Below are 12,187 nucleotides of genomic sequence, written 5' to 3'. Positions count from 1 at the left end.
AAGACTGCATAGAATAAACCTTAATGGTCCGACCTTTTCACAGACCCCTCGCATAGCGAGAAGTTTAGTGCAAGCTTCTATAGAAGGGATCATAAGCATACTATAGAAGTAAGTTATTATAATGATATGAGTTCAGAACAACATATAATAAAATAAGGGAAAATGTTCAAGTATCAAAAACCGAAAAAGCAAAAAACAAAAGTTTAAGATACCATATTTGAGTAGTCTTTTCTTTTCCCATATATTGTTAACTCTTTAGCTAAATACTGAAGTTGGAATCAAGAGTCAAGCAAATTGGACATTGCTCAACGAGTGAATGGCTCATTTCATACATTCTTTTGAAGCTTGGGACCAGTACAATTATAGCTCAAAGTTTGCCCAATGCAGTAAAAGGAATACTAGACAGACTAGGATAATGTGTTGGAAGGATTAGAATATGGAATGAGGAAACTCTAAATCTACTAATCGATATAAACTGTTGAGCTGTAAATGAAAAATGGCAAAAAGTTCTTAAAATTTCCGGCGTAAGATAATTCATGCTTCATCTCAAGACATCCTACCATCCTACATGGTCTTCTTGAATACCAGATCTGTAAAGGATTCTGTAAAACAGAAGACCATCCCACCAGCATCCTACTCGCACTTGATTGACCGGTATATGTGACGGACAAAAAATAGGGCTGCGCGGAAACCCACAGTCCCGAGCATGAGAAAGAAACCATAGCAGATGCAAGCCATGTATCCAAAGAAGAATGAGGTTTGCATGAAGCCGGACATATCAGAACGGGCATAATAGTAATACAAGCAGTAGCCGTAGATGAAGAGTCCAGTTGATCCACCACAAAGGAAAGCCCTGTTCAGAGCAACATATACAATTAGTACTTCAAATGTTCATCTGAATGTATCATGCTGTTAAAGAACATCAAAGTAACATATTGCAAAAAGATTCTCAATGCTATTTCTTTGCTTACAAAGACGACGAACCAAATTGGTAGATGCATAAATTATTCCAAAAGAAAGATCACTGAATAGCAATACCAGTAAATGAACAAACATACCTCCACCACCATTCATGATCTTCAGCAGCGAGTTGAAAGTATGTCAACGCCACAGTTATGAAAGCAGTGACAATTATAAGAATAATGAAGACTATAAATAAAATGCTGTATATTGTGTAGATCCTGTGACCCCAAACACTTGCAAATATATAGTAAAGTTCGATATATATGGCGCTGAAAGGCAAAAATCCAGCCATTGCCATCTGAGGTAGGGTTCCGCGGTACCAAGGTAATGGTGGGATCTCTCTTGGGTATTTCGTGGTTCGACAAGGAGCTTGGAATTCAGCCTTGCTGTTCTTTCCAGCTATCCCTCCCAGTACAAGCAAAGGTGACGTTACAAGAGCCCATATTAGAAAGATGACCACAATAGTTCCAAAAGGCAGTGCAGCAGTGGCACTGTATGCAATTGCTACGCTGTTAAGGAAACAGAATGTAAGAAACAGAGGTCCACAAAACAAGCCTCCAGTCAATAACAAATTCCTGACCTGCAGGGATGAAAAGAAATCTAATGATTAAGTTTGCCGTACTCACTTTCATTTTCAGCTTTGTTTCATTGGATAGGCAACAAAGAACTAAACAAACACAGAGCCACGGTTATTTCATGGCATACACAAACCCAGAAAAGAATGATATGGAACTTTCCAGCCACAGGATCTGGTATGAATACTTCTCTAATAACATGTAATATCTCTCGGACGTGACCAAGTGTAACTCCTTGTAAAAGATGAAGTGAAAAACAAACACCGAGACATGGTTATTTGATGGCATACACAAACCAAAAAATAATGGAACTTGCCAGCCACTGGCTCTGATATGAATACTTCTCTAATAACATGTAATATCCCTTAGCCGTGACCAAGTGTAACCCATACAAGATGAAGTGAATTACATGATAGAATGAAGATACACTGCTTCTCTAAATAACAACACAGCTTCCTTAATGTTCTGTCCAGAAGGAATAAGTAAAACATCACACGCCTAAATCAAGGATACAAAACTCTATGTTCAACTTGTTTTGCCTGCTTGAACAAGATGCTTTAGTAACCAAGTTCTGTTACTTCCTTTGCTTAGAAAAAGAGCAATGGGATAATAACAGATGAATCCTCTAACCCTTAATATAGAGGGTCAAAGTTATGGCATTAGGGTAGGTGCTTTCAGCAAACAAATGACTTGACTTGCTACATATAAATCTTCAATTTTTCGGTTTTCCTAAGAAAAGGATTGATAAAATAATTCAATGGCATGAAAGTACGATCGAAAAAAACTCAAAGCTTTTACCGTTGTTTTGGGATGAAAATAAGCATATAGTTGGAATTAGGGACTTAAAGTTAGTGCACCAGATAAAATTCTCAAACTATATTCAGATGGAAAAGCAATAGTATAAAAGAGACATGAAAACGAACCCAGTTTGTCCCTTCTAGCTGGCAATAGAAAGAGGAAGCTGTATAGCCTGCAATTCCAGAGGTGAGAGCATATATGACGACCAATGCCGTGAATAAAGCTCCGCGGTTGTATGGATAGAAAACACCAACAAGGGAGAGAAGGAAAATAAAGATTGTCCTAGGAATGGAAAGGGAAAAGTGTTAGAAAGGGCCGCTTGAGACAACAAATTACCTAAATGCCTAGTCGAAAGCTGCCAGATTGAGCTAGTTGACCAATAAAACAATTCATAAAATATTTTTTTTATGTAAATACAGAGAAAATACACATTCAAAGAACCTTTTAAATATCCTATTTAGATTTCAGAGCAAATACTTACAATGTGAATAGCTGGGTACCACTACCAAGTGCTGCAGCCAACACGGATTTGTAATTTGGGTACCTAAACACATCACCATGGATGTATTTCCACCCAGTTTCTTCTTGATCATCAGCTGCCTCCTCATCATGTGCATACCTTTAAAAGTAAAGATGAATAGTATTTGAGCCAAAGACTAAGACAAACTTTATCTTGAAAGACCAACAAAAGTACATAAACCAAACAAATTAACCAAATGACTACATACTTGACAAAGTCATTCTTAAGGACCCGCATAAGAATTGTGGCAAGAAAACCAGTTAAGAGAAGAACTGTCACACAGGAATTGATAATTGAGAACCAATGAATTTCCAGGTGATGCGGCAACGATGAAGACTGTGAGTACTTCTCCATCCTCTTATCAAAAGGTGTTTTTGTCTCTTTCCATTTTACAGAGTACATGAAGTCAACATCGACCTCCTTATCCTCTGTGATATCTACCAGGGCATTAGGATCAGTTCGTGCATTGATCTCAATCACACGATCATTGTTGTAAAAGATCTCAAAATGAAGATGTTTAAACAGGTAATATTTGTACTCGCTGGGGTCAGATTTTCCTTCCTTGTCAACTTTCCCTAAGAAACCCCAAATGGGCAAGTCATCATAATACATTTGGAAGTAGTAGTCTTTAGCAACAGCACTGCGGAATTGAGCAACTTCTTCCTTCGACAACTTCTTCTTGCAAACTATTTCTGAGTCCTTGTCGTACATAAAGTCAAGCTTGTAAGGGGCACTGACCAATCGATCACCATTCAAGACCTCACCAAGTGCTTCCTTTTTCTCCTTCACATGGGCTGCAAGACATTCCTCAGTAAGTTGAAACTTAGAGTACAGAGTAACTTAAGAAAGGGAACCCACATAACAATGATTACATACCTGGAGCACAGAAAGGAAGATCGAAGAACCGGTATGTTTCACTGGAGAAATCCAAAACAGAACAAGCCATCAGCTATTAACCAGATAAAATCATAAAATGAAAACAGAATAGAGACTTGTTCATAAGTGCAGTGCCCATAGATGAGTATGACACTTTTAAAAGCATAAGAGGGAGATTATCAAAATTACCTACGCCTTGCATATCAAAAATGCAATCAACCTTGTCAGAGGTAGCAGGCCTCCACAGGTGCAATCCAAGTTTCAGTTAAATAAATCAACCAACTAGACCTCAATCTCAAATTAGCTATGGTTGGCTCTATGGATCCTCTACATGCAGTTCGCTCTATTCAGGTCCATTCCTTTCCAATACTAAATAAATTGTCTTTCAAGGAAAATTACCAGTTCTCAAAGTAAAGGCTCTCCAAGTCTCACCCTTATTCATTGTGAACATAAAATCTCTAATTAGAATAAAAAAGAACTCCCGAAAAAACTTACTATTAAGTATATGTACACCAACTACTTCTTAGCCCGGACACAAGAATGGAGTCTCAGCAAGACGCGGATCCTTCGGTATAACCTATGGGTTCGTGGAAACTAAGTAGCTTTTGCCCATATCCTGTATATATGTATTAAGAACTATGTTGCTCGGACTCTCCTAAAATGTGGCTGGGTGCACGTCGGATCCTCCCTTTTTGGAGGATCCGAAACGGGTACGACAACATTTTGAAGATTCGGCGCAACATAAATTAAGAAACCTACTAAATATTTATAAATATCTGACTGTGACTCTGTGAACCCAGTCATCATTTTATACTGAATCCCAGATCCCAATATCACCAAATCTTAGCTCTTTCTACATTGTACTTAAATTAGCTAGCTCAACAGAAATCTCTATCAAGCTAGAAATTCATAAAATCGGCACATCAATACACTCAAAAACACATCTGCCATTAAAAATCTTTCATTTTTATATCCACCGACAATTTTCCGAGCACAACAAAAACAACAGCACAAAATTCAACTTGAAATCACATAACGACTAGCTGGATCACGCGCGATAAAACACAGTGTACATTCAGCTTTAAAAGGTAGATAGACATCTAACGGCGATTAAATTAATTAATTAATTAATTACCTGGGATTATGGAAAGGACCGACCTTGTTAGCATAAAGAGGAACCGGATCTCCGGCTTTGTACTTGTGATCTGAACCGTCCGATCTCACCGGCGATGCACAGCTCACAATCAGCAAAACGACGACGTACCACGCCATCGTCCTTTTCTTCTTCTCCATTTCCCTAACGAACTTTCTGGAGATCACAATGTGATTATATAATACAACTTTGTGTGTGTGTGAAAATTTGCTAGATGGAGAATTTGTTGGGGGTTGGGTGTGTGTGTGTGTGTGGGGGGGGGGGGGGGGGGGAGGACAGATCTCGATCTCCCTGAGAGAAACGAAATGAGGAAGTTGATATGGAGAGGGATCTTTTTAGTAGTAGTATTAGGGGGGACAGTTTTCCGCCTCACGCGCTTCTATAGAGAGTGAAGCGCAAGCGCAAACAAACAACGTCGACTTGTGAACGGATGTTTGGAAGGAGAACGTGACTCCTCAACTTTAGTTTTCTATTTTATTTTATTATTATTCGTATTTTATTTTTTCATTGCGGTGTCTTTTTGAGTTAATATCTGAGTTTTACGTTACCAATTATTATGGTGAAATGAATTTAAGAATGAAGAAATTTAAGCTTTATTCGGTGTAAATTCTAATTATTCGGGCTAATTGTTAAAAAAAAAAAAAATTTATCCTCCTCTGTTTTTTTTATCAGTAGAAAATTTGAGTTTTTGTGAGAAAAATGAAGATGGAATTCTCTATATTTTCCAAGTTGAAAAGTTTACATTTGGAAAAAAAAATGGACTTGTTATCTTTAAGAGAAAAACTTTGCTGGAATTAATTTTCATAACTTAAAAAAAAATTTATCAAACAAGTATTCAAAGTTCTTCCAAAAACTTTCAACAAACAAAATTCTATGAATATACACAAATGTATGAAACATACTCTGAATCTTAATTGTTAATGAACAGTTTTAACTCTAAATTGTTAATGAACAATTTCAACTTGGGTTATATTCTTATAACTTGGTGGATATCTAATTAAGTTAGTAATTTAATAAATTTTACCTTAATTGAGGTTTCAAGTTCACTAAGCCAAATTTTTCTCATTAGGACAGACGTACACTTCCTTTCAATTTTAACATTATTTTTCGAGATTCACTCTCTCGATCTTCTGAATAAGTAAGGCTCCACTATATTAATTAATTATTGTTAATCGATGAAAATGTACATGTATAAAAAAGAATTGTATATTAATGGGACAAAATTATTTACTTTCCCTCATCAAATTTTAACTTAATTAAATGGTCATATACAATTTATCAATTATATATAAAATAGTTTTAAATGAGTCTCTCTTGATTCTAGCCCATTAATTTAGTAAATCCCCCAAACGGTACTTTTTCCATCTTTCTTTCTTTGAAATCAATCCTCTTTCTACAAGATTTTTTCTTCTAAAGCTCACAATTTTCTCTAACAATGGCGAAGAAAGGGATTAATTTTTTATCGATCTCAATTTTTCCATGGCCGAGGTTTCGATCTTTTCTAGGCTTCCCCTTTTCTTGTTGGCATTCTGATGGCGGGCTAGCAACATATGGGTATTAATCGATAAATTTTGAGGGTACTTGGTGAAGATTAGATTTGATTTGGCTAGATTTTCATATTGAAATTCTTCGAAGAAGAAGAAGAAGAAGAAGCAGAACACACCACATACAAAATATATACAAATCATAAATAAAATACATAGAAAAAGACATGTATAAAATTTGTATGAAAATTGTATTTAAGTTCTATGATATTGTAGTTGTATTTAACTGGGTAAGAATAATGTATTGAAATTGCAGATAAGTTGTAAATAAGTTCTATACTGTACAATTAATTTTATAAAATTTATTTTTAGTATGTATGTTGTATTAAATTTGTATGAAATTTATTTTTAAATTGTATCCTACTGTACCGTACATTATTCTTTTCTTAAAATAGGTAATTATGGCAAAGAGAGAGAAGAGTTGCGCTAAATATGGCTTAAAATAGGTAACAAATAACTGGAAGGAGCCTTACTTAGATGAAAGGATAATTTGGACTTCGTTCCCTTTGGTTACGCTTTTTTCCAAGCAAAGAATTCCCTAATTTAAGGCACTAATAATGGATTGTATACAAATTATAAAAAAAAAACTTATTTAGGACAGGTAATATACAAAATTGCATAATTTTGGTAAATAAGTTTCAAATATTATATAGAAATGAAAAAATCCCTATATTAATTCGTTTAGCAATTTTTGTTTATGATATTCATATAATCCCTACAATATAGCATTAATATGATAGTCATATGTTGTTGTTGCTAAAACTTATGTATTAATATAGCACTACATCTTATAGAACTATACACTTTGTTTTTAAATGTGTTATAGTAAGTTTTAATTGAATATAATTGAATTTCCAATTGATTCACTGATGAAGTATCTGAGAAAAGTACTAATAAGGTGATCGAGAATAAAACATTCAAGATTATGTGTGTGTGCGCATATATATATATATATATATATATATATGCGCATATATATATATATATATATATATATATATATATATTATAGTTTAGAATTTAGGATGTTAAATCAATTAAATATTATGTATATATATGTATACAGATAGGATATAGTGTTCATATAAAAGTAATTTTAAAAAACACATACACACACATATATCAACTAAGTATTAAATATTATTTATTTAAAAGCTATATAAATTGACTAAAACTGACAGAACACGGTCAGTTTATTCATTAAATTAATATTTTAAAATATTTAAAATTAAAACCGACCGAATTCGGTCGAAAACATTTAATTAAAAATTATTTTGGTTGGTAAATTAAATTTATATATAATTTTTGTTATATTAAAAAATTAATTTTCTTGGGCGGGAAATATAATTTCAAATATACCGACCAATTTCGGTCGATATCTTTGAAAAATCTTAATTTAAAATTATTTTATTAGATAATATGAAGTATGACCAGGTCGTGGTCAGATATTGACTAATTTTCGACCGATATCGGTCGGAATATGTATATATTTGTTGTGGGACACTGTTTACGTTATCAGAAATATTTTCTTTGACTTTTGCGATCAATTTACTTATTTTCCGACCGATTTCAGTCATTTTTTTTTTCCGACTGATGTCAGTCGGAATTGCGTGGACGGATTTTGTCATTTTTCTAGTAATGTACGGACCTTGCTAGTGAAGTGATTTGTCAAGTTCTCTAAGAATTTCATTTAAAATTACTCACCAAACCTATCAGATTAATTCCCTTTTACTTTAGAATTTGTCTTTTCTTTTAAAGTGATGATATGCTTGTAAGTTTCGATATCTCAACATTAAGATCGGCAAGTCTTTCGAAGATAATTCAACATAGAACTAAAACAATGGTGGTAAAGGAGCCATTGGAAGTGAGGGCTCAAACCGAAATATCTTTTGCATCATGTAATTCTGATATCTTAATAGAGTGGATTTTTTGAGTGACGTGAAGAGGGAGATGAAAGAACAGTTTAGACAAATCCCATTGATTATTATCCCAAAGATCTTTGATTTTAAGGGTAGAGTCTTGTTGGATTAGGGGTCCATGGATAAAGGAGTTGAGCGGAGGGAGGTTGGGAATCCATGCAGATGACCAACAACTAATATGAGCAGCCAAAGGCTCTTCGAGCAGTACTTCCATCCCGTTAGGATGTTAGACCAGATAAAGGAATGTGATGCGAGGTTCCCTTTTATGGCTATATTTACTGATTAGAGTGGTGGCCCATATAGAGGTCGGGTTGGAGAAGAGGCGCCAAAACATACTGGAGAGTAGTGCTAGGTTTTTGTCTTTTGCTTTTTTATACCTAGACTCCCGTCTCGCTTAGACTGAGTAACAATATCCCATTTAACATAGTGTAATTTCTTCCTAGTTGTAGTGCCCCATGTGAAGTCACGCTGGATCTTGTCGATTTTTTTTTAGGATGGAGGAGGGGAGAAGGATATATTGCAGGGAGTAGTTTGGAAGGGAATTGAGAGTGTATTTGGCTAATGTTGTTCTACCAGCAATGGATAGAAAGTTTATTTTCCATCCGGCTAATCTGGAATTCATGTTGTCAATGATGTACCGGAGGTCAGAAGCTAATATTGATATTGAGAATATTATCAAGACGGTTTCGAGTATAAGAGTCACAGTTTTTAGAGAAGATTATTTTGGATTTTCTAGAGTTTATTTTTTGACCCGAAAGTTGGCTAAAGAATGACTGGCAATGATTTATGGTCTGAGTTGTTAACTTTTAACATTGGCATTTGCTGCTAGGGTGAGGTCATCTGCGTAAAAGAGATGAGAGAGGGGTGGCCCTGATTGACTAAGTTGAATGGGGTCCCATTGGCCAATGTTGACCTGGTGGCAAATGTGTTTGAAGAGGAGTTCCATACATAGTGTGAAGAGGTAAGGGGACATTGGATCTCCTTGTCTAATGCCTCTTGTTGGGTTAAAAAACTCCGTCCTAGAGCCATTTACTAGGATTGCAATCTTGGTAGTACTGACACAACTCATCATGAGCTTGGTCATACGCGGTGAAAACTTGAAAAAGTGAAGGGCTCGATAGATAAAGGACCATTTTAGTCTATCAAAAGCTTTCTCGAGGTTAATTTTTAAGAGAAGTTTACCCCGTTGTCCTTTCAGTTTTTGGAAATGGTTCATGATTTCCTGAATGATGATGACATTGTCACTAGTGCATCTTCCTTTTAGGAAGCTAGATTGGTAGGGGCTAATAACGATAATTTTAGGTAAAATTTTTGAGAACTCCTCCACACGCACAACACTTGCATGGTTGCCCTACTGGAAACAAAAATAACTAACCATGCAGAGATTAGAGATACTTTTCACTTCACTGACATGTTTGAAGTCCCTGCTATTGGACTTGCTAGAGGCATCGTCATTCTTTGGTTCGGGAACCTTGTCACTGTTAACCTTATTAGCAAAGCACACCAGGAAATCCACGCCATGCTTCAGGTACACCCTGATCACCCCCTTGGTTACTTAGTATTATTTACGCTAGCATTACTATTAATATTCGTAAAAACCTTTGGGATAACCTCCGGTCCATTGCTTTCAACTATTCCGGACCATGGCTACTGGGGGTGACTTTAATGAGGTCATGTCCCAGGATGATAAGTGGGGTGATAGACCTATCATCACTAACTGTATTTCTAACTTTTGGTCTTGTGTCAACCAATGCCAACTAATGGATCTTGGATATAAAGGGGCTAAGTATACTTAGACGAACTGTAGGGTTAGAACTAATGGATTAATTCTAGAGAGACTTGACTAATTTTTAGCTAATGACCAATGGGTAGAACAATATCTTGACGCCTCTATAGCCCACTTACCTAAAACTCATTCTAAACACACACCCTTACTTCTAAATGTTACCAGTAGGATCCCTCGACCGGGTAACAAACCCTTCAAGCTTGAAACCTTATGGTGCCACCACCATAACTTTGAAAATTTAATAAAAAATAGCTGGCATAGAAAACCCTTAATGGAAGCTACTAATACCTTCCAGCTTCAAGCTTCCGAATGGGCTAAAGTTACTTTTGGTAATACCCATAAAAAAGATTCTACTGGATCTGAAAGTTAAATACTCTTAACAAAATAAAAAATTTCTTATGGTAATACTCTCATAACCGACTTCCCACAAATGCATATCTACATCATATAGAATTAAATATTGACTCTATCTGCATAATATGTAAAGGATCTAACGAGTCATTAACTCACATTCTCTTCGAATGCTCAATAGACAAGGTCTTTTGGGAGGAAGTAAGCCCACAAAACTAAATTCCGGACTACAACTCTGACCACTGCTTATGAAGCTTAAAGATTGGACCATTAATGTGGACCACCTAAACATCACTTGGAACAAATTCTTTCAGTTTTCCATTTGGCACCTTTGGTTAAATAGAAACAATAACCATTTCAACAACATCTGTAAGCTTCTTGCCCTAAACTTTGTGTCTATGCGTTGTATGGAATACAAATACACCACTATGTCTCCTACCAATAACACCAACACCTCTCTAACAACTGTAAAATGGAGCCCCCACTGTCAACAAACCTAAAAGTCAACATTGATGGGACGTTCAAAAGCAGCTATAACAAAGGAGGGATTGGTAAAATATTTCGGGATAAATCCGAAAATTGGATCCTGGGCTATAAAATGCCCGCTTATGGCTACACCCTCGTATACATGGAACTCCTTGCGCTAAAAAATGGACTTTTCCTAGCAAAAAACCATAATTTCAACAACTTAGAAATCAAAACTGATGCTACTGAAATACCCCAATTGCTTTTCTATAATAACTGTTCTCTATACTCTAACTTTGTTAATGAGTGCAGGTTGTTACTGAAGGAGCTGAAGAATCAAATGATCCGACACAATTTTCGTGAGGGGAACAAACTCGCGCACTTTTTGGCAAAGGAAGGGTGTCCAAGCAACCAAGCAATACCCCCTTATCAACAATGCTCCACCCACCAAATGTTTGTTGGAAATTGCTTCAGGAAGACAAAGCTGGTACAACTACTACTAGACTAGTATCTACCAATGTACTAAATAAACTAACCGAGCTTGGGAACATTAATAGTTTTTGTAATATGACTAGCAGGCCTCCTGGCTCAGGTGTTTTGGGTGCCCCTACTGAGGCACCACCTATATGTAATGCTACTACTTAATTATTAATATAAATTTCGTCGTTCTAGCAAAAAAATGAAAATAATCTGAAATGGAAACTCAAAGTAAGAAAGCAAATTTTAGGTAAATTCTTGTACAAAGACAATAGGCACTTGTAGAAATGTAAGATAATTAACACGGCATAAAATATACATATGTACATTGACCTTTTTCTGAATTTCGTATATATCGAGAGCTTAATACAATGAGTTGTTTGCTTGTGCACAGACGAAAGGATTCTTTTGCATCACGTACGAATATGTGATTCAATAAAGTGCAAAATTGGTTCCTATATACTATAAATATACAAATTTAACTAATTCAATAAAATGCTAGCTACTCCCTTTTATACTATGCACAAACGAAGGTGTCAAAGTATTATCTTAATTACTAGCACATGGGGTGATTTCTCTGGCGAACTTCACATAAAGATGAGTGTTTTTATTTGAAAAGACACCTCACTTGGGGAGAGAATGGAAGAAATTTATCCCATACGGCCATACTACTATCTCTTTTCTTATGTGAGACAGGGTACAGTTCCCTTTATATCAATGTAAAAGGGATAAAAAGGTAAGAAATTGCATATTGGAGTAT

General features: G+C 35.5%; 1 protein-coding gene across 1 annotated transcript; it reads right to left on the bottom strand.

Annotated features, from left to right (window-relative positions):
* Positions 1-301: 301 nt before the first annotated feature.
* LOC107807043 (transmembrane 9 superfamily member 3) lies at positions 302-5,340 on the bottom strand. The gene is made up of 7 exons (XM_016631322.2): positions 4,868-5,340; positions 3,733-3,773; positions 3,065-3,650; positions 2,818-2,955; positions 2,462-2,618; positions 1,059-1,543; positions 302-853 (listed from the first exon to the last, which is right to left on the bottom strand). Exons 1-7 carry the CDS (start codon positions 5,023-5,025, stop codon positions 634-636), a joined length of 1,785 nt encoding a protein of 594 aa, XP_016486808.1. The 5' UTR covers positions 5,026-5,340; the 3' UTR covers positions 302-633.
* Positions 5,341-12,187: the final 6,847 nt, after the last annotated feature.

This window comes from Nicotiana tabacum, chromosome 23 (assembly GCF_000715075.1).
Source record: "Nicotiana tabacum cultivar K326 chromosome 23, ASM71507v2, whole genome shotgun sequence".
In the NCBI taxonomy this organism is placed as follows: domain Eukaryota; kingdom Viridiplantae; phylum Streptophyta; class Magnoliopsida; order Solanales; family Solanaceae; genus Nicotiana; species Nicotiana tabacum.
This window is presented reverse-complemented; position numbering and strand designations above follow the sequence as displayed.